Source organism: Haliotis rufescens, unplaced genomic scaffold (assembly GCF_023055435.1).
Source record: "Haliotis rufescens isolate VD_foot unplaced genomic scaffold, xgHalRufe1.0.p SCAF_21, whole genome shotgun sequence".
NCBI lineage: Eukaryota > Metazoa > Mollusca > Gastropoda > Lepetellida > Haliotidae > Haliotis > Haliotis rufescens.
Genome location: NW_025963902.1, coordinates 2,141,692 through 2,165,347, shown reverse-complemented (window position 1 = coordinate 2,165,347; position 23,656 = coordinate 2,141,692). Strand labels below are relative to the sequence as shown.

Sequence of the window (23,656 nt, the reverse complement as noted above, 5' to 3'; positions counted from 1 at the left end):
TGAATCGATGCTCATGTAATCAATCACTGGATTGTCTGGTCCAGACTCGTCTATTTACAGACAGCCGTCATATAGCTGGAATATTGCAGAGTGCAGCGTGAAACAATAAACAAACAAAACAAACAAACAAGTACTGTCACTGTAGTAACAGACATGCTTATATTAATTTGGCACATTAGGGGTTTGATCAGTGGATCCTAACAATAGCCACAAACAGAACCACGGCTGTGCCATGAAGGGACAACGCACTAAAAAGCATTTATAAGTAATATATCTCCATGATGTTCTTGTTTTTATGAACAAGTATGTTTGGAGGGGAAAACATGTTCAAACTTATACAAAATCGTGAACTTTTCCCTAGCCGCCTGTTACAGCCTTTCAGCACCCAAATCGGCTTCCCGTTTTATGTTCTAAACATTACATTCCTCTGCCACATACAATTATGGATAAGGGGTCATGTGGCACTCTGTCTCCCAGCTGGGGACTGTAGACAAATCTCAGGTCCAAGGCAGCATAACATAATGAAATCTCCTAAATACACAATACTTTCTTCCTTTGTTGGCTTGAGTAAATGTATCACTGTAACAAGTGTTCATATTAAAACAATTGAAATATAACAGAACAGATCTCACTTCTAAATTATGTCTATGTATTATTTACATTATGGTGTATGATGACAAACGATAAAAACAGTTTCTTCAGCAAAATCACTGGCATATAAACAAATGTGTATGAAAAGGAAATTGTGACCCGCCTCAGAGTTAGCAGGCAACATGTGATTGCATTGGTACATATATATATATATGGCTATAGGGGCATGATCTCATGTCAGGTCAAAATCAGGGCCAAATATCACAATAAGTAAAAAATCATACAAATAAGTTTAGAAGCTGAATACAAACTACTTGTGTGCCATATTGCAGTTCACTAGTGGTGAATATGTGTTATTGCTGCATATTGTATATATGGTTGCTAAGGAACATCAGAGGACAACAGATCTATGGGCTACAAATTTGATAATAATGAAACTGCATAATAAGAATATATCCAGTCAAAGTACATATCCTAATCAAATTACTTATATACATTAATCACGAAATAATGTTCCTTGTAACCATGTCAGTTTATAGAATAGTTACATACACTATATACACAATAACAAAAAATGTATTAACAAAACATAAGCAAATACACATGTCATTGAACAGAAGTCAGTGGGTGAATATGTTTTTATCACAATACACAATCTCACAACCGGTTCAAACGTTTTCCAGGAAACAAGAAATACTTCTCAGTTAATCCCAAACATCCACATGGAATACGCCTCTTCTAGCTTCTGTTGAAACTGCATTTAGTCTAATTCACATATACTAAAACCTGGGGTGCCGTACAAATGACCACGCTTTAGTTTTCGACAGAAGCGTTTCCACAACTCATCCACAAAGTCATATGATTTGCACTTTAGGACCTTTCTCTGATACTCCTTTGTGGGATTTTTTGTAGACCTTCTTGTCCTTATAGAGGAATATGGTCGGTTGACATGCTCGTTCCAGTCCAAAATAGCAATTCCTGTTTTAATTGTGTACATTGAGTTCTGAAAGTGGACACATTTATCAACATATGCCAGGATGGTGTTGTGGAAACATTCAATACCCCAGTAGACCCCAGTTTTTACGCCTGAGAGTTTATTCGATAACTCAGGGTGCCATTTTTGACCTAGGGTTTTCTTGGTACCTGATGTTATTTTCTTCATGGTACTGCCCACTTCCTTTGATGCATGCCAGGTATCATAGGAGTCTATGACACCTGCATGGTCATCTGCAACAAACTTGCTGACGGATGCATTTCTGTCATGGGCATGTCATGGGCATGGATGTTAACTTTTACATTCTTTGATTCGAGATCTTCATATATTGCCCTGGGCCCATATACTTCATGTTTCTGGGGGCATATTTCCTGTTCTTTAGTTACATGCTTGTAACTGACTACCTTGTGTGTCTTTGGACCTATGGCTATCACATCTCAGTGGTAGCTGTTTCGACAACAGCCATGTTGTGCATCAGTCATTATATTGACTTTTTTTTCACCATTAATGATAACTGGAGCAGGAGCCGGAGTAGGTCCAGGATCTGCTGACAAGGTGAAATTCGAGGCCACATCTTGTGTGCTGACAATTTCTTCCTTGAAGCTGAAAACACAAAGCTTCATTCCTTATTCAAGAATCTTTATTGAAAGTGTTCAGGTACTATGAAAACCAATATTACATTAGTAGGTATAAATTACAGGCTTTTACAATTAATAACATGCAATGACCCATACTTGTTTGTTTGTTGTTAAAGGCTGCACTCAGCCATATACCAGCTATACGACGGCAGTCTGTAAATAATCGAGTCTGGACCAGACAATCCAGTGATTGATATCATGAGCATCGATCCACACAATTGGGATACAATGACATGTATCAACCAAGCCAGCGAGTCTGACCATCCGATCCCGTTAGTCGCCTCTTACGACAAGCATGGGTTGCTAAAGACCATTTCTTACCAGGATCATCACAGGTCTAATGTCCGACACCGGCTACTCTTCATGAAAATGTGTAATTGATTGTAAAAAGTCTAGCGTGTCCAGCATAATAAATTCAACCAATGTATTATTACAAGCATAGTTTTCCAAGTATAGTTTCCTACAGCTACAAGCGTCCGCCCGGAGAGCGGAAGGTCCGGGGTTCAATCCCCGGCCGCGTCATACCAAAGGCGTTTAAAGATGGTACTTGTTGTTACCCTGTCTGGCGCTCTGCATTAAGGGGCTCAAACAAGGACTGGTCGGCTCGGAGTCAGTATACTGTGTCTGAGTGGGGTTTTCATGTTAAACTGCGGCATGGTATCTCAGTGAGCTAGCACTATAAATCGGCATCAGTCCGGACTAGTACAAGCAGCCACACAAACACACACATGTACATGCACGTCGCTATATAAGTGCAACAATCTTGGACGCGACGTTAAACCCCATTTCACCTCACCTCACCTACAGCACTATTTTGATAACATTCCTCAAATTAGTTGCACATGCCAAAATTATTAAATATATCATGCAGATTATAATTTGAAAATAAGACAAACAAGACAAACCTGACTCAACTTTTTATAGGAGGTGGACATTCACTTGACATTTTGGATGAGAAAATGGTCGGTATAGTCCCCTTCTTTAGCCTGCGGATGCCAGTCAAGAATATATGATAATCGTCTGGTCTGAAGTGTTTGCCACAAACATGTGTTGCATTAGTAATCTAAAACAAAACAAAATTGTACACAGATATGATTTTGTCAATACATTGATCAACTACATGCTCAGCATGCTCAGAGAGGGGGCATATCAACAATCATCACAGCTTGCTTACATATTGTCAGGGGGGACACGGCTGGCCCAGTTGTCTTAGGCGCCGTGATGCGCTGTGCAGAGTTGGGTCCCTTGGGCACATTAGAAACCTATAATTGTGGGTTCGAATTCTGGTTCGGCCCAATTATGTTTCTAGGTTTGTCAGCACCATACCCGTGCTCGTGGGTTTCTAAGACCTGCATCACTTGGGGCTTTCCTCCCACATTCAGCTGACACGCTGTGATATGACTGGAATACTGTTAAAAGCGATGTATAAAACAACTCACTTGCTTACTGTCAGAATTGATCAGGAAATTGCTGATACCAAGGGAGATAACTGCAAGTGGTTTCAAAATTGACCCTTCATTAACATGTATTATCACTAATGACTGGTCATATTTTAGACACTTAGTTGAACAAAGCCGGATCAGACTGGTACATTGATCATGTTGATTGAACAGATATGTTAAACAACAAATGGAATATAAAAAGTCACTTCCAGTAAACTGTTAATCTCATTCTACATTAACAAAATAATGAACATCAACTGTAGTTTGGGGAATACCATCAATTGAATTATCTGTCATAATATATATATGCAAATATCATGAATATAGAATTAATTTCCATCTTATTTTAAAAATCCTGCTTTCAGTTAGATTCTACATTAATTTAAATGTTGCTATGCACAATAAAAATAAAATCTGACATGTTGAAATGGGAAGAATTTTTATTGATTATTTATAAAAAATAATTTCCAGGACCAACACTTTTTTTCATCGATGTAGAACTATTCAGTGATTTTTCGAGCTTAAAGTCCTATTATACACCAAAGTAAAATGAATCGTGGGGAATACACTAGATTAAAAAAGGGAAACAATATGGCTTAGCGATAATGTAAGACAATATGTAGGGGCGTGGCAGTCATGTTGGAAAGGTGTTCCTGGGCGGTTTGTCTGGAGAGTTATCTCCAGCAGAGGAATATTATATGGACTATGCGGAAAGAGGATTATGCTTGTCTGTGAAATTTGGGTATTAGCAGTTCACCTACAGTCCGTTTGATTCCATCTGAGAACGATGAATTGCTCACTAACTCAAAATCTAATAATTGCAACAAAACCAAAATGTGCACAGCGACATGAATCAGAAACCTGCAACAGTGACTCCGATTGACCACCCAAAACGGCTTTTGAGATGACCCCCATATACGATGCACATGCTTGTTCATTACCTGGCTGTTTCATGAGCGACTGGTCCTCCCTGGTATGGGATGGCGAAAAATGTCAACAATATGATGATAGTTTGTTGAACAATTTTTTTATTCGGGTGTCAAAAATTATGAGACAAACCATCAGAGTTGGTCTGTCCAATTCATGTCGCTGTGCACATTTTGGTTTTGTTGCAATTATTAGATTTTGAGTTAGTGAGCAATTCATCAGTCTCAGATGGAATCAAACAGACTGTAATTAGCTATGAATAAATGTTTGGTGAGTGTCCAGGTACTACGCTATAGAACACGCAGAATACATATGCAAATGTAATGAAACATAACTCATTAGAAAAAAACCAAACCATATATGAGACTTAGAGTTAAACGTCCTGATTGTAACTGTCCCTACAGAGATTTCAACTTTATTAAAAAAGTGTGTTTAGAAATATATTTTAAAGCTTCATAAACAAATAAAATCATTGATCGAAAACTGAACAGTACATCACCTTTCACTAAATAGTTGGTGGCAAACCGTTCAGTGTGTAACTAAAAATACATTTTTTCTTATACCAGATATCAGTTCACTGTTTAAAAATTACAATCATCAAAAGTGCATCATTGGATCAGAGTAGCAAGTGCATATCGTCGTTGGTTGTTGATCACAGGTTTGATTTTTCTTACAATTTTACATGTGGCTTCGTGACCAATAGTCTATATGCTAACATACCTTGAATCTAACAATCCCTTATCACGACGGATGTTGACAGTCAACTGTTTCCGAACCTCTTCATCTTTAGGAGTATTGTGGAAGGGCAGCGTTTTATCTTTACGGCTATTGCTCTTGCAGAGCGGTACAGTACATAATACTTGCATACCGAGCCACGTTGTTTTGGTACCTTTTAGCGGGTCGCGAGAGAAGGCCTGGTAGTAAAAAGCAATAACTGCTCCCTTCTAACAGCTGATTGGTCTCTTATTTGTGACGTCATTCCCTGTATATAAAGCCTTTGCCACATCCGGAGGAATCATTTCTGTCTTGACACTCAAACTGGGTAGAAAATGTCACGTCCTACAGATCCCAATTTGACAGCAGGTATAAATCTCATTATTCTCTGAAACTATAGATGTGAGTCTCGTTGTCGACCTACTATTAATCATTGTACATTCCGCCGTCGAGTTACATAACATTTATTTCAAACGAAGGGAAGTAACTCTTGCGAACTTCGCAAAACTTCCGAAGCCGCTGGAGTGGTTACTCCGCTTTATAGCGTACTGCAGTTCGAGTTTCATAATTTCACCCGTGAAGGGCTCACTGACTTGTTTGATGCATGTCATCGTATCCCAATTGCGTGGATCGATGCTAATTATATCAATCACTGGATTGTCTGGTCCAGGCTCGATTAATGACAGCCCACGGTAAGGATAGGATTTATGGATATTATCAATATAAGATCCATAAATCCTATCCATTCTTAGTACTCCAACTTCTTAATGCCAATCAAACAAACAAAAACCTTTTCAAAAAAGGATCATAATTGACAACATCGATTGATTTATATGATGCTTAGATCCTTTTACTGTTATCGACCGCCTCCGTGGTCCTGTGGTAGAGCGTCCGCCCAGAGAGCGGAAGGTCCGGGGTTCGATCCCCAGCCGCGTCATACCAAAAGATGGTACTTGTTGTTACCCTGTCTGGCGCTCGGCATTAAGGGGCTAAAACAAGGACTGGTCGGCTCGGAGTCAGTATGCTGTGTCTGAGTGGGGTATTCATGTTAAACTGCAGCATAGTATCTCAGTGAGCTAGCACTATAAATCGGCATCAGTCCGGACTAGTACAAGCAGCCACACAAACACATACTCGTACATGCACGTCGCTATATAAGTGCAATAATCTTGGACGCGACGTTAAACCCAATTTCACCTCACCTCACCTTTTACTGTTATCAAGCAAGAGTGAAGTAAGTGTGCTGTCTTGCTTCTCCGTTGTTAGGCAACGGGATAAGTATCTATATACGTCAGATTATAATAGAATAAAGAAGTTGTCATCATTAAGAAATATGTTGTCTTTACTGCCACTTACCAACTTATAAAAATGCCAGTCAGACATTTGTACATTTATAGGCTTATCTGTATCCTATTGACTATATATAGACTAATATATCATACAATACTTGTCTCAGCTCTCAAACTGAAAAACAAAATTCCTGATGCTGTTTTCATATAGCTTGCTAGACTGCCTTGCTTAGTGGCTATTACGAGTTACGTCCCTCCTATTGATCAATCAGATTCCACCTCTTATATCACTTGCATTTGCTTCAAACAAAATGGTGGCACCCATTCAAGAGGATCCAATTGATGGTCAAGATCTATATTGTAATAAAACTGTTCTTTCTTTCCGTACTTGTTTAGAAACATGAAATATTTTGTAAATATCTGTTTGCATGATTTGCACTCGGCGTCAACAGATATTTTCTAAATCCTTTTATGTTTTTAATCAAGCTGCTCACATGATTTCATGCACTTTGCGGTGTGAGATAAGTTTTATCACAATACAGATCTTGATTATTGATCAGATCATCTTGACTGGGCGTCGCCATTTGTTTGAAGCCAATGCAATTGATACATGAGGTGGAATCTGATTGGTCAATAGAAGAGGCATAGAAGGGACACTCGTAATAACCACTAGTAGCACTACGATCGAGCCCAGACATTCCAGTCTAGTTTGGCAAGGGTGGAAACTGGACTTCGATAGTCAGGAAGATGTTAACGCCCTTGCCTCAGGAAGATGGAAAAATAAGGTTTACACTAGTCCTCTGGACTGCTCTTAAAAGGACAAATTTGTAAGGCTGCCATCCCAAACTAAGATGTGTATCTGTACTCTTCTTCTGTTGCTGCAAGTGTCTCTGGTGGAGAGTAGCACTCGTCCGGGGGGTGTCAAGCTGGTCAGTGCTCGTCATGCCAACAAGACATCCGACCCCATGGACCTTGTGGAGCTGGCTATGCAGGTGCAGAAGGTTGGTGCATCTATTCCTGACTCTGCCCACGTTAAATGTACACTCAAACCACATCCCCCCTAACATTATTAAAACTACCGTATTTTACGCAATAAGCACCCATATAAATGTAACTGTTTCTCATTTATGTTATTTGATGTTACAATTGTTACAGACAGTTATTTCTTGTCGAATAAATGTTTTTTTATCTCTAATGGCAGATTCTTGATTTCAGGCAGATGAGTTTACCCGAGCTAACGCTGGGAGCAAGTTGACGGTTATAGCTGATCAAATACGGTATCTACAAGAACAGGCGAGAAAGGTATGCTGACATATACCCTGTGATTCTGTGAAGATTATGTTCCTCATGTGTGTGTGTGGGGGGTGGGGGGGGTCGGGTAGCCTAGTGGTTTAAGCGTTCGCTCATCACGCCGAAGACCCGGGTTCGATTTCCGACATGGGTACAATGTGTGAAGTCTATTTCTTGTGTCCCCCGCCGTGATATTGCTGGAATATTGCTAAAAGCGGCGTAAAACCATACTCACTCACTCCTCATGTGGAACCTTACAAATCATCCCTTGGACATGCTTTATGATGGTGGGTTCGAATCCTGTTTTGCCCGATTATGTTTCTACTGTGCGCATGGGTTTCACCAAAGTTGTACACGTCTGACACCTGCCTCACTTTGGGCTTTCCTCCCACATTAAGCTGGCACACAAGGATATAACTGAAATATTTTTCCAATGTGGCTTTGATCTCAACTCACTCACTCGCCTTACAAAAGCCCCCTTCATACCTATTGTAATTATTTTTATTCACATATGGATAAAAAAACATAAAAACCAGGGTTTTACCTCCAAGAATTATTTTTGAAGGTCAATGCAGGTAATATCAGGGTCCTGTAAAAGACCGAAATGGTGTAGTCAGAGCTCAAGATAAGCTGCGTATCTGCGTAAAATACGCATCAGAAATGCAGAAATATGCAGTAAAATAAAATCCAAGCATATCAAATACGCAACAAACATTACAGATATCAAAATATTGTGAAGTAACCCTGCGTATTCAATTTGCAACTCAGCAACTTATTTTGAAATTATAAACAGGCATTCCGTCAACCTTGCCAAACTCCTGGATGACAGTTACATCATGATCATTTGCCATCACACTTCCTTGTGGAAGTATTGTGGTATTTTTTAGTCCTATAAAGCTCTCGAACCCACACGACACCAGTTTGCAGGGACTAGATTAATAGTGTTTTTAAATATTTAACTTAGATACCCACATGTGGAAAAACTAGTGGGTAACAGAAATTTGAATACCCAGATAGAATTACTGATACCCAATGATTTAAAAATGCATGGGTAAAATACCCACAACACCAAAAGCTTATCTGGAGCTCTGCGTAGTGTACTGTACATTTTTGAAAATTACTTTAGAGCCTGGAACGAATCAGTGATCATGTGGACAGTGGTCAAGATAGATTGATGAAAGAACAGACTCCAATAATTGCTCTTGTTGCTCTGTAGGTACAATCAAAAATATTGTGAGTCCTAAAGGACGCAGTGTATTCTTTTTGTGGGTCCATTCTCCACATTTGTGCATCACATCTTGTTTATAGGCTGTTGTCAATGATTCCATAGATTCTGATCAACAACCCACTCCAAAGACTGGACTCAAACTCATTGCACTTCACTCAATATATTTGGTGACACCAGCAATTTCACGTTTTACTTAGTCATGGAAGAATTGAGATAAACATACCGTTTTCAATATAGAGCGAGGTTTCTTTTAGATTTAAGCACACTAAATTAGACATTTGAAACCTCATGCTACGTGTTCAGTTCCAAATTCAATGTAGTAGAGGTTAGATCTTCGGGTAACCTTGCTCTTCACTGAAAACACAGTATGTTTATATCATAATTTCTTCATTTCGTTCAAAAATAGCTGTAACATGCATCATGCAAAATAATCCTGGTAAACATGTGTTTTCATCATGATCATCTAGTTTTGAAAGGTAAATTTAGAAAAACAGTAATCAAGACAATTTATCTGACTTAGTCAATGGTCATTTATAATTTCAAGTATGTTCTTTCTATAGGGCCAAAGTAATAACATTTTAGGACTTGAAACATTATCCCAGAATTAGATAAGCCACATTATGACTCAAGAATGTGTAGTAATTGGAGTTATCTCCCTTTGTCTTCTTAACTTCTTAGCGCAATTCCACTGTGTGATACCTTTGTCACCCTCCTGGTATGGCTGCCACCAGTCTGCAAGCGGCCATTACAAGAGACATGCAAAACTTTCCCAGATACCCCAAATGTAGTGATATTTGTATTTTTGGGTATGTCTTTAGGAGTGAATTGGGAAAAGGTGTATGACAGATTTAATATTTCCCCGATGAAATTGCATTTGTTTGTTTGGTTAAATCATATTGGTTTGAGATTGCAGACTATGGAAAAACAAGCAACTTCCCCCTTGCATTCTCGCTAAACTAATAACGTGATAGTTGATACGAAATAGAAAGAAACAAAACAATTTAGCCGGGCCAAGAGCATCGGGGTCACGATAGTCATCACTTGTAAACAACGGTCATTTGGTTGCGGGTTCAGCAGAATGCACTGTTAGGAGCTTGTGTTAACTTGCTCCAATCCTCCAAGCCTACGAGACATGATGCAGTGAAGAGAGAACATTATGACCCTCCCCTAATGCTAGTCATATTTTTGGATGACCCACTCCATGTCCTTGTACATTTGGGGGCACGGACGGCCCAGTCGTCTAAGGCACCGCAATTTGCTGTGTAGAGTTGATTCCCTTGGGCACGCCAGAAACCTATGATTGTGGCTTCGAATCCCGGTTTGCCCCGATTATGTTTCTAGGTTTGTCAGCACCATACCCGTGCTCGTGGGTTTCACCGAAGTGGTAAACGTCTGAGACCTGCATCACTTCGGGCTTTCCTCCATTAAGCTCATGGCCGCGATATAACTGGAATACTGTTAAAAGCGGCGTTAAACCCAACTCACTCACTCACTCACCTTGTACATTGTTTTCATGAACGTCGCCGAAAAGAAAAAACACAAAACCAGTCTATATTTTATTAGATAAACACCATGGTCAAACGATCACATCCAAAAGTGGACCCCTCATGGTTAATTCTACTTGCAGTGTTTTATTGAATGATAAATAACCCCCACTCATGGTGTATGTCTGAAATATTATGTCCATTTTAACATTTTAACATAACGCTCCCTAAATATGTGTATGATTTTTATGACCCTCCCTCAGAGACTCACCCTCAGTAATAAATGGCCGGTCCCTTAGTGAATCAAGGCAAACAAACCATGGTACATAGTATCACAGTATTAGTTCATCACATTTTGTGCTGTGTTGATCAGTGTTGAGATGCCATGTTTTCAGGTGTTGGAAGAGGCCAAGAGGAATGCCCTCCTTCATCACGTAGCCTGTAACTTTGTGAAGAAGCCAGGCAACACATATTACCTGTTCGAGAGAGACTCGGGGCAGAAGTACTTCTCCATATTGTCACCGCAGGTAGGAATCTGTTGTAACCATGGCAACACATATTGCTGTATGAGAGAGTCTGGGCAGTACTTCTCCATACTGTCACATACCTTATGATAACCATAGCAACATAAGTTTTGTTATTGATATCACAGATGGCTCCTGCATATATTTAAGCAAGGGTAACCTGACACCCAGGATAATAGTGGACTGAGATGCTTGTAAATTACTGTTTTTTATTGTTCAGAGAAAAACATTACTCCCAGAGCAATTTGGCTCATCATGTTCGCAGAAAATTAATTTTACTTTTTAAGTTATCTCGGTTTTGAACAACTATTCACATAAATATCATTGTGTGCTTATGTCTGAAAAAGATGTATGGTTTTGGTTTGTTTGGTGTTTTACGCCGCACTATTCCAGCTATATGACAGCGGTCTGTAATCCAGACATCCAGTGATTAATATCATGAGCATCGATCCACGCATTTGGGATACCATGACATGCATCAACCAAGTCAGCGAGCCTGACCACCCGATCCCGTTAGTCGCTCTTACGACAAGCATAGTTGCCTTTTAGGGCAAGCATGGGTTGCTGAAGGCCTATTCTACCCCCGATCTTCAGGAGGAAAATGTATGGTTTACGTGACCTACCATCTACCTGACTAGAACATTTGTGCTTTTCCATCCAAAGTCAAGTTATGTTAATTCACTAGAAAACCTTATCTCCCTTGCTCAGTCTGTTAATGTCATGGTTCGATACTCATCATTGCCGAAGGGTTACGTGGGTATGGAGGGACCCGTGAAGACCCGGGGTAGTTTTGATCTTCAGCAACCCATGATTGCCGTAAGAGGCGACTAACGAGTTTGGGTGGTCAGGCTCACTAGTGGATGATGTCATCAATTTCAATTGTGTGGATTGATGCTCATAATGTCAATCACTGGATTGTCTGGTTGAGACTCCATTATTTACAGACCATTGCAATATAGCTGGAATATTGCTGAGTGCGGCGTTAAACAAAAAACAATCATCATACAAACAAAATGTTCGGTGGGTGTAAAACATGAATAATGTCAACAAGCTTCAGTAGGTCTGAGTATGTTGACAATGTGATTAACAGTTAAAGAACATGTATACTTGGGATAACACTTTCTTAGCAAAGTATTGTTTCTAGTACTTGTTAAGGTTGAGTCCCATCCGGGGAAGTGCAAGATTAGAGGTGAAAGGTTGCCTGAATGCTACCAGTGGTTTAGCCCATGCACGTGCAATACATGACAAGTGACAGTCAATATGGGGAATAATATGGTTCATTCCAGATTCAACTGAACTGCAAACCTGGAAATTGAAAATGGGAAGTTTATTATCCAACCAGTATCCAACCGTATACATTTTCTGTTTTCAAGTAAATGGGTGGAGGGGTGACCCTTTTATAATGATGCTGAGTATATGTTTTCTATTTCAAGGAATGGGGTTGGAGAGGGGGTGACCCTTTAATAATGATTCTGAGTATACATTTTTTATTTCAAGGAATTGGGGAGGGGGTGACCCTTTAATAATGACGCTGAGTATATGTTTTCTATTTTCAGGGAATGGGGGTGGGGGAGTGACCCTTTAATAATGAGGCTGAGTATACGTTTTAGATTTCAAGGAATGGGGGGGGGGTTGACCCTTTAATAATGATGCTGAGTATACATTTTCGATTTCAAGGAATGGGGGGAGGGGGTGACCCTTAAATAATGATGCTGAGTATACGTTTTTGATTTCAAGGAATGGGGAGCATCATGTCCACATGAGTTCCTGGGAGGATTCCGTCTGGAGTATGACCAGTCCTGGACACCGCTAGATGATGTTGAGCGGCGGGGAGAAGAGATTGCGTTGATAGACAAAATATTGAATGCACAACAGGCCATTACTGACAGTGCCACGCCAAACTTCAGCGGCTTGACAACTCAACCAAAGCCCAGCACAGAGGCCAAGATAACTGACATGTCGTAGAAGGAGGACTAGGCCATCACAACAAGCAGCTACAGATGCCTCACATCAGCCATGTAACCAGATTATTTCCGTGACTCTGTGATATAGGATGGTTCAACTGAACATTTTATAGAGCATATTGAAGCAGAGGATTTAAACATGTTAAACGAAGAAGAAGAAATGGTTTAATTGAAACAATAGTGAATGAATCTTCATATTGATGTGTCCAAACTGTTTGAGTTTCTAACCCTCAAATTGTCTCTACAGTAGATGTTTGTATTTATTTTGTGGATTATAAGTTGAACTCGCCCGATGGAAGGATATTCTACAAGACTTGGTCTGCTTAGAAGTGGCTTTTGATGCTTACTGCTATGTTTGTTTATTTCGTGATGCTTCACATGGAACTAAATATGCAGGCGGCCAGCTTCACATAGAAGTGAATATGCAGGTGGTCAGCTTCACATAGAACTTAATATGCAGGTGGTCAGCGTCACATGGAAGTGAATATGCAGGTGGTCAGCTTCACATAGAACTTAATATGCAGGTTGTCAGCTTCACATAGAACTTAATATGCAGGTGGTCAGCTTCACATGGAAGTGAATATGCAGGTGGTCAGCTTCACATAGAACTTAATATGCAGGTGGTCAGCGTCACATGGAAGTGAATATGCAGGTGGTCAGCTTCACATAGAACTAAATATGCAGGTTGTCAGCTTCACATAGAACTTAATATGCAGGTGGTCAGCGTCACATGGAAGTGAATATGCAGGTGGTCAGCTTCACATAGAACTAAATATGCAGGTTGTCAGCTTCACATAGAACTTAATATGCAGGTTGTCAGCTTCACATAGAACTAAATATGCAGGTGGTCAGCTTCACATGGAAGTGAATATGCAGGTGGTCAGCTTCACATAGAACTTAATATGCAGGTGGTCAGCTTCACATAGAACTAAATATGCAGGTGGTCAGCTTCACATGGAAGTGAATATGCAGGTGGTCAGCTTCACATAGAACTTAATATGCAGGTGGTCAGCTTCACATAGAAGTGAATATGCAGGTGGTCAGCTTCACATAGAAGTGAATATGCAGGCGGCCAGCTTCACATAGAAGTGAATATGCAGGTGGTTACTGAAGCCTGTTCAGGTTCAAGTGACATATGTTGCAGGAATATGGGGTCATTTTGGGGGGTGGGCAATGGGACTAAAGTACTTGAGTAAGTTAACAGTTTGACACATTCAACAAAGAAAACTTCAGTTCCCATCAAGTATGGAACATTGTTGTATTTACTGTTGGTAATGTTTAGATGTTGACATGTTTTGCAGGAGAAAACAGCTGGTGTATTTTGAGGTCTCTCCTGCTGTGGCCTGGGTGATTTGTGTGTCTCAGGAACATCTGTTGATTTGTATATAAGAATCTGTATATTTCTCATTGGTACACGGTGGCGAAGTCACCGTTATTATCACCTCCGACGTAAGAAATGGGGAACATTACGTATAAAATTCTTTACCCAATACACAGAAAAACCCAACCAGTCTTCTGGTAACGTTTCTCAATCATGCTTCTGTCCTGCTGTGAGCTAAAAGTTTGTTTTTCATTCATTTGTAGCCTTACTAATCTAAAATAAAAAATTAATGATATTTTATTTTGACCACCTACATTGAATTTTAGGCCAAATTTTAAATAAACCAACTTATTACAAATTTTAGACCCAGAATAGAAAATATTATCTGTTAGGAATTATTATACGGGTGTATCAGGCAATGGCAATGTGATTTTGTTGAGGGATTTCATCATGCCTATAGCATTGTTTGCTGTTTTTATGCTGTACCCCCGGAATGGAACTCGTGTAGGTATTAACACTTTCAGTATCATTTATTTTAAAGATGTTGATATAGAATGCAAACGGCCGGGCCCCCTTGAATTGAGTATGCTGGTTTGCATTTATTTTGTTCCAGAGTCTTGATATACAGATACATGATCTACAGGAATTGTGTCGGATAATATCACATTTCATTTTCATATGAATATATTCATAGTGGTTATAGCCATGCGTATAATATCCAGACAATGTCAAGTTCTTGTGAATATGTCATGGATCTAGATTTGTTGACATTCTTAAACTTATTATGTTATGTATATACGAGTAAATAAACCGTTTATTTTATTTTAGTGGAGTCATGATGATGTTGTTAATTATCTGTTCCATTAAAGGGGCGCTGATCTAAAGCAATTCCCCGGGACTGGTTGTTGCCTTTGTTATTGTATTTTTTCCCATGAGTACCCGGATGATATAGTAGAAATCTAGACTAGTTCGCAACCTGTGCTGCGCCATTTGTAAGCGCATTTGTCACTTTTGGTGACAGTATAAGAGTGTATGGTCACATTGATCAACAAAAGGAAATACAGTTTGGGAAATAATAAGGATATGTAGGTGGGTATCTTTGTGGGTAGCATCGGTAATGGTGACGACGAAGTTTTGATAAGTCCCTTGCTTGGTAAATGTACGATTTTCGTTTACAGTATTTTGACTAGCAACAAAAAGTAAATATTTCATCTGAGCATTGATTATTTTATCTTTTGTAACTTTTATCAGTGTCTACAATTATCCAGCACATTACATCTCCATTATATGATGATAAAAATAGCCTTGAGGTTAAAGCGTTTGCTCGTCATGCCGAAGGCCGTGTTCGATTCCACACATGGGTACGATGTGTGAAGCCCATTTCTAGCGTCCTCCGGAGTGGAATAGTGCTAAAAGCGGCGTAAAAACATACTAACTCACCCACTCGTGTACGTATTGAGCCGGATTCGAATGGACTCCCTCTTGTCACTTTGCACTCTAGTTTACACGAGATTGCTGCACTCAACACTTAAACACTGTCCGTCCTGATTTAGCTCCAATATTGACGACAGTCGCGCATAACAATGAACTCGCTCACTTCAACTGTAAATATATGTATTACGTAACTGCCTTAAACAATTCAAATATACTCCACAACAAAAGTTCCTGTGACACCAATAGTTTAGTGTATTTACAAACAAGTGAAGTTTGGTTTTCAATATTGTAGTACATGTATGGAATCAAGTCACCAAAACGCAACTGCTACAGAAAAGCATGCATTCCATGCAAAAGTTGACTTTTATGCAAGCCCCATGCATTTCACTACCCAAGAATTGGTATAAAAAAATGTGCGTTAACGGGATTCCATATGTATTGTTTAGCATCGTGCTGACAACAACGACTCAGAAAAACAACAAAATTACGCAATTATTCAACATTACGAAATGCCACGCCTGTCCGAAAATGAGTGCCTGCGAGCCATTGGTATGCTTGAAGCAGCAGCGACTCAACGTGATGTTGCAAGACAATTTAACGTCCACGGAAACACCATTATGGCAACGTTGGCAACAGACGAATGCAGTCAGAGACCATCATCGGAGTGGCAGGCCACGCGTAACCATAAATCGACCAGACAACTGGATTCGAACAACACACCTACGAAATCGATTCCAGCCGGCAACAGTGACTGCAAGAAGCATCCCAGGCCTTCGACGAATATCGTACGTCGCCGCCTCAGATTTGCAGGGATTGTCGCCAGAAGACCCACCAGACGTCCCATTTTGACAGGAAACCACCGTCAAGCACGTCTACAGTGGTGCAGAAAGCGTCTACGCTGGACGTCCATGCAGTGGGGACACATTCTATTCACTGACGAGTCTCGTTTTCACCTCAGCCACAGCGATGGACGGATTCGAGTGTACCGACGTCGAGGTGAACGTTACGTCAATCATTGTGTCATGGAAGAAGATCGGTTCGGGGGCGGCAGCGTTATGATATGGGGTGAGATTACAGCAAGACAGAGGACCCGTTTTATAGTGGTAGAGGGAAATCTCAATGGACAGCGCTACCGCGACGAGATCATCGGCCCTGTTGTTCTACCGTTTTTTCGTCGTCATGGCCCAGGCATTACCTTTCAACATGACAACGCCCGGCCTCATTGCTCGACTTGGTCAGGATTCTCTTCAACAAAACAACGTGAATGTCATCCCCTGGCCGGCTCGCTCACCTGATCTCTCACCAATCGAGCACATGTGGGATGAGATGGATCGGCGCCTTCGACGTCAACCACGTGTTCCACAGAACTTCGAAACATGGCATGTTCATGTTTGTTTTTTATGAAATCACGCATTCTCTGAAGTCAGTATGGCAAATTAAACCATTTGAACACTTACATCAGTCTTTTATCTGTTGCAAACCGAAATTGTTTCAGATTTGGTAAAAAACATAACTTTGCATTAAATCTTATTCAATGTCACAGGAACTTTTGTTGTTCAGTATACGAATAAAATGTCCAAATGTGTCGGTGTCAAATCAAGTTTGTTTGTTTGTTGTTTAACGCCGCACTCAGCAATATTCCAACTATATGACGGCGGTCTGTAAAATAATCGAGTCTGAACCAGACAATTCAGTGATTGACATCATGAGCATCTATCCACGCAATTGGGATCGATGACATGTATCAACCAAGTCAGCGAGGCTGACCACCCGATCCCGTTCGTCACCTTTTACGACAAGCATAGTCGCCTTTTACGGCAAGCATGGGTTGCTGAAGACCTATTCTACCCCGGAATCTTCACGGGTCGACAAATCATGATAATGTTGATACAATGTAATTACTTGTGTGGGGCACCGTGTACATCAAAGTGATAATTATCGCGAGATACAATTTGTAGCATCATTTTGACAGAGCGTATTCTACTATATTTTGACATGACGTGTAATATACAATTGAATTATTCGTCACGGACGATGTTACTACCGCCACAGCTAGGTAGGCACTGGGACTTGTGTTGCCATGTACAGTAAACTACGGTTATGACGAACTCAAAGGAACCACTAAGTTTTGTTCGTTATATCCGTCGTTCGCAAACGCATTTCAACCGTCAGACATCTTTTTTCAAGTTTTGTGACATCATGTTACTCGATAAATAACAAGGTGAGTTCGCTATATCCGTTATTTCGTTATGAGCCAGTTTGTTATATCCATCAACTTTATATGATAAAATATATGGCATATGGCCGGGACCAAAAGTTCGTTATATCCGTAAGCTCGTTATAAACGTGTTACTTAAAAATTGTTTAATAAGTGTTAAGTTTAGGCTAGATCCAAGAAATGTCGTCTAAGGGCATAGTTAATCCTATACCGCAGTCTAACACAGTAGACCCCAGAGATCCCCTGTCATATTGGGGGAGTAGTTTAGTATAGGTGCTGAATAAATTCTTCTTTTATGTCCGAAATAATAGATTAACATATTGGACAGACAAATTCTGTTTTATTGCTGAAGAACAAAATGGCTTTAGTATAAATGGTTGGAGCACAATAGACCATTTATCGCTGACGTCAATCGAAGAAACTAGGTTGAAGAAAAAAATCCCATCTCCACCTTCATCGATTTTCGGTAAGTGAGTGAGTGATTTTGGTTTTACGCCGCTTTTAGCAATATTCCGGCAATATCACGACGGGGGACACCAGAAATGGTCTTCACACATTGTACCCATGTCGGGAATCGAACCCAGGTCTTCGGCGTTACGAGCGAACGCTTTAACCACTAGGCTACCCGACCGCCCCGATTTTCGGTAAGCGTACGATTCAGTAGTTATATGTATTTATGGCACAGATTACTTACCATGGGGTTAGAGGAAAGTGTGGGAAGCTCTACACTCTATGACAATGTTTCAAGTTATGTAAGAGTTAATGGTTTTACGACAGACTGGTGTCAAGTGTGGTGTAAGACAAGGATTCCCTTTGTCGCCCCTCTTATTCAATCTGTAAGTTCAACAACTTAGCCTTTTCTCTTAAGGCTTTAGAAATGAGATGAAGAAAGAACGGAGTGTTCATATGCGCTTTAATATATACTGAAGATGTAGTTCTTTTGGCGGAAACGGAGTCGTACCTCCAAATCTTGCTTGATTACCTTGGTAGCTGGTGTTCAGATACTCGGGCCATACCTTGATCGTGTCAAGTATACACTTGTGGCAATATTATGTACGTATAGAGCGATATACGTATCTTGGCTTTCTGTTACAAGGGCATTTAGACTACAGTATCACAGCAAGGGTTGTGGCTCGGTCGGCAAGTCGAGCGCAGGGTCTCCTAATTGCTAAGAGTAAGGAAATGGGTAGTATGCCCTACAATGTTTTTACAAAGTTATATAGAAGAAGAAGAAGAAAATATTTCATTTATGTGTCACATGTTGTATGTGTACACATTAGACATAAAACACTTGCATAAAATATCAGGCCACAAAAAGGCCTACATGTATGAGACACAATGAACAATGAAAAACATTATTTATATGATAGAATTATAACTTACAGGATTGCGAAACCCAATAAAAAGGATTACATTTTTAAATAATGAAATGTTTCCTTCGTGCAAACAGTTTTTAAATAAGTGCGGCAAGAGGTTTTATAAGAAAATTCATTTAGAACACTGTCTGCTCCACAGGAGAGAATGATATAAATGTAGGATCAGACTTTATAATTCTCAGCCATAAGTCATATCTTAAGTCAGAATAAAATGGACAATTACTGAGAAAATGTGTATCATCTTCTACAGCGTTAATATTACATAATTTACAATTCTATCCTGTAAAGGTGTGATAGATTCAGCAAATCTACCAATTTCAACTTGTAAGGGTAATGTGCCGCAGCGTAACTTGCTCAGGATACTACGATGAGACCTGTTCATAATACATGTAACATAGGGTTCAGCAGACAGCGAGTGTTTGAACAATCTGTAAGTACGAAGCATATTTCCATTTTGGAAACCTCTATCATTCCACAATTCTGAATACCAATTGTGCTCATCTGACGCTAATAACTTATATTTTAAACGGGTAAAATCGGATTGGGTTTAATACATACAGTTAGATCTAAACTATTAAGCAAAGCCAAAACATTGTTTACCCAGGATTTACGGAATTTTGTAGACCATTGACTAACCCAACAGAGAAGCCTATTGGGATCGACCGTTTGAATTCGCCTAAAAAAACTACAGTATCACAACAAGGGCTGTGGCTCAGTCGGCAAGTAGAGCGCAGTGTCTCCTAATTGCTGAGAGTAAGGCAATGGGTAGTAAGTATGCCAATGTTTTTGCAAAGTTATATTATGCGCTGGTTAAGCCAGTTTTAACACATGGAGCTTCTATTTTGGGTACCAAGGAATGCTGTTATTAGTAAGGTTCACAATCAAGCCTGTAGATTTTTTCTTGGGGTTGGTAAATACACATTTTATGATGCTACGAAGAGCGATGCTACCTAAAACCCATTGCATATTGCTCAGTGATAAAAATGCCCTCGATCATTGGATGCGAGTTACTAATATGAGTGTCAGTAGATTAAAACTGTTTTTACTTATGTGGACAGAACAGCACCAGTCTGAAAAATCCAAAAACTGGAACTATCACGTGAGGCAGTTCTGTATAAGTCATGAAATGTTTGAAAAAGTTAGTATTCCGAAATCATGTCTTGAAAATGATTAATTGAAAATGATTTATTGAAAATATGGGCTGATCGACAGGCGGTGTTTTCGTGAGAAAGGTTTTTGAACAACGCCAGTAAACTTAGAACTTATCGTTACTCACAACATGACGCGGAAAGCCCCGTAACACCTTTAATGCCCCCAAACGTTTAGAAGCGCCCTTGCTAAATGTAGGTTCGGTGTTGCTCCCATTCGAAATGAAACCGGGCGATATGAGAACCATTTTGTCGAACAACGTAATTATGTAATTAATAAATAAGTGTGTTAAAAGAAGAAGTCTAATTTATATTCTGAATTGTCCTGCTTATGACTTTATAATGTGAGCAGTTATGTTTTTTAATGTCAGGTGAATATCTACAAAAGTCTCTAGCCCAAACCTGCTTTTATACTCTTCAGCGACTGAAAAACATGTGTTATCACTGATGTTATAATAGCATTGTACATAGATTGTATAATACCTTCTACTACAATCTCTCATGATACCTTAAGGAATGGCTTACATTTGTCATTTTAATGTAATTATGTTATACGCAAGGAGAGGCTATAATAAATAATATGTCTGTCTGTCTGTCTGTCTGTTTGGGTTTTTAGCGACCCTTACAGACAGACAGATATTTTATTAAAGTCTCACCTCAACATTTGATACATAAAATAATACACACAAAAAGTTGAGCCATTCCACGAGGAGCTACGAGAGACTATGATGCATACAATATAACAAACTATGGACTAAAGCTATTAGATAACACCGTAAACAATTTTAATAAAGTACACATTAAGTGCGAATATATAAATTGGCAACAAGTTTTGTTATGATGTTATGAGCGTTCGCTCGTCACGCCAAAGACCCGGGTTCGATTCCCGACATGGGTACAATGTGTGAAGCCCATTTCTGGTGTTCCCCGCCGTGATATTGCTGGAATATTGCTAACAGCGGCGTAAAACCGTACTCACTCACTCACTCACTATGATGTTATGGCACGTTTGGCAGTTAAAAAGGTACAGTTCTGGGTATGACAGTATAAAACTATTCTCATCTTTACCGTTAAAGTACATAAAACCTTCCTATAGGGTACACTTGTTAAGAGGTTACAACGTTCAACATGGTATAGTGGACATTGCAGCAAAACGTGACATTCGTATTCAATAAAATCTTCACAATAGAATCATTTTTTTTTCAGATAAAATACATCCATTATATCTTCCAGTTTTAGATCTTAATAGGAGCTACACCACATCTAAAAAGAGACGAGACATGTTACAATTTACATAAAATTCACACACGAATTCATATTTATAAGTAGAATAGGTTCACACAGGGTGGGTTAACACAACAGTGCCACCAAACATAGCCCTGAGCAGGATTAATATTAACCGCACGTCCGCCGTTCAGGAACACACACAGTGTTGTAAATAAATGTTATGTCAATGCCTTAATTATTGAATATAACTCAAAGTGTTGTCAAAGTGAGAACGCCATCTGTTCACGTACTAGTGAACAGCTTGGATCTTTTAATTAACGCTATGTTCGTTGCCCTTTTTATGAAACCACACAACGATGGGGGAGCCGTGATTTCATCAGCCAGTTGAAACAGTGTTTCGGCCACATCACGTTGTGTTATCGACATGGGGTTTTGTATGGAGATTACGTCTACAAAGTCTGATATTTTTTAAATTAAAACCATGAATCTAACTTTTTTCATCAAAGAACGGCTTTCAACAATGTAATGTTTGTCTCAGACAATTTATATAGTTTCAACAGTCAAATAAAGATGGAGATACGAACAGTGTGATTAATTATAGAGGTATTTCTTTATTACCCGTGTTGGGGAAAATTATCAACGAACGCCTGCAGCTACGGTGTGATGACAATAATATAATATATGAAAACCAGTTTGGTTTTAGAAAAGGACGCTCAACAGTCGACAGTATTTTCACATAGTATGGAATGATACAGAAATATCCATCAAAATCAACCGGTGGGAGATGTTATTGTCTCTTCATTGACTTCAGTAAAGCGTTTGACTGTGTTCACCATAACTTGCTTTGGCATCAGCTTATGAAATATGGTATCCATGGAAACGTTCTAAAAAATCTACGAGATATGTATTCGAAACTAAAAGCTTGTGTGAGAACTGATAACGGGTTAACTGAATATTTTAACTGTTTTATTGGAACGCGACAAGGATGCATGATCAGCCCGACACTCTTTTGCCTGTTTATAAATGAATTGGTCAACGAACTAAATCAATCTGACTGTCGTGGATTATTCATCTCAGAAGAAGCACCAAATATGTGTTCCTTATTATACGCCGATGATGTTGCCAACACTGCCGATACCACTGGAAGATTACAACAACAGAACAACTGTATAAGTGTATTTTGTAAAAAATGGGGACTGTCTCTAAATATGAACAAATCAAAGATAATCGTTTTTAGACATGGTGGACGTTTAAGGAACTATGAAAATTGGACTTACAGAGAAGAGACTGTTTCATCTTATAAATATTTGGGACTATTTTTCACTCCTAAATTGCTATGGACAAAAGCAGCGGCAACACTTGCACAACAAGCAGAAAAAGTATGTCATTATATTTATAAAATAAACTATCTTTGTGGAGGATTACCAATCACTACTGCAATCAAGATGTTCGAATCCATGGTTTTACCAATATTAACATATGGCTCTGAAGTTTGGGGGTTCCAATACTACGAAACTATAGAGATGGTACAGACTAAATATTACAAACGGATTCTTAACCTACCAAACAATGCAAGCAATGACGCTGTTCTTGGTGAAACTGGAAGACAACGATTATATGTGTATTATATTAGCAAACGTATTTAGTGATGTACAAATTAGATGAAGCTGGCCGTATATCCTGGGCAACATATATAAAAAACATTCTTTTCAAGTATGGATTTGGCTACGCCTGGATAATTCAAGATGTTGGAGATCCGCAAATATTTCACAATTTAAACAACGTATCGTGGACTGTGGTCAACAACGTTGGATTGAAAACCTATCTCAAAAATCAAAACTTAAAAC

General features: G+C 39.4%; 1 protein-coding gene and 1 long non-coding RNA gene across 5 annotated transcripts; one reads left to right on the top strand and one right to left on the bottom strand.

The window, feature by feature from the left end:
* Nucleotides 1-628: 628 nt before the first annotated feature.
* Nucleotides 629-5,578, bottom strand: LOC124119414. Of its 2 annotated transcripts, none has more exons than XR_007222563.1 (3): nucleotides 5,313-5,578; nucleotides 3,129-3,286; nucleotides 629-2,188 (listed from the first exon to the last, which is right to left on the bottom strand). It is a non-coding gene; the product is annotated as an uncharacterized LOC124119414 (long non-coding RNA). The 2 variants fall into 2 exon arrangements; XR_006858641.2 differs by lacking the exon at nucleotides 5,313-5,578 and adding an exon at nucleotides 5,267-5,294.
* Nucleotides 5,566-15,310, top strand: LOC124119413 (uncharacterized protein C1orf50 homolog). Of its 3 annotated transcripts, none has more exons than XR_007222562.1 (6): nucleotides 5,566-5,675; nucleotides 7,481-7,596; nucleotides 7,811-7,897; nucleotides 10,993-11,124; nucleotides 12,859-13,577; nucleotides 14,186-15,310. XR_007222562.1 is itself a non-coding variant. In XM_046481905.2 (5 exons), the coding sequence occupies exons 1-5, from the start codon at nucleotides 5,642-5,644 to the stop codon at nucleotides 13,084-13,086; spliced, it is 597 nt and encodes a 198-aa protein (XP_046337861.1). In that variant the 5' UTR covers nucleotides 5,566-5,641; the 3' UTR covers nucleotides 13,087-15,310. The 3 variants fall into 3 exon arrangements, 1 of the variants encoding a protein (XP_046337861.1); XR_006858640.2 differs by having other exon boundaries at nucleotides 12,859-14,121; XM_046481905.2 differs by having other exon boundaries at nucleotides 12,859-15,310.
* Nucleotides 15,311-23,656: the final 8,346 nt, after the last annotated feature.

What these genes read in the sequence shown, in the direction of transcription:
- LOC124119413 (XM_046481905.2), top strand. Translation starts at nt 5,642, where the DNA reads ATGTCACGTCCTACAGATCCCAATTTGACAGCAG. An exon ending in TGGCTATGCAGGTGCAGAAG is followed by an intron (nt 7,597 to 7,810) that starts GTTGGTGCATCT and finishes TCTTGATTTCAG; the next exon opens with GCAGATGAGTTTACCCGAGC. An exon ending in TCTCCATATTGTCACCGCAG is followed by an intron (nt 11,125 to 12,858) that starts GTAGGAATCTGT and finishes TTTGATTTCAAG; the next exon opens with GAATGGGGAGCATCATGTCC.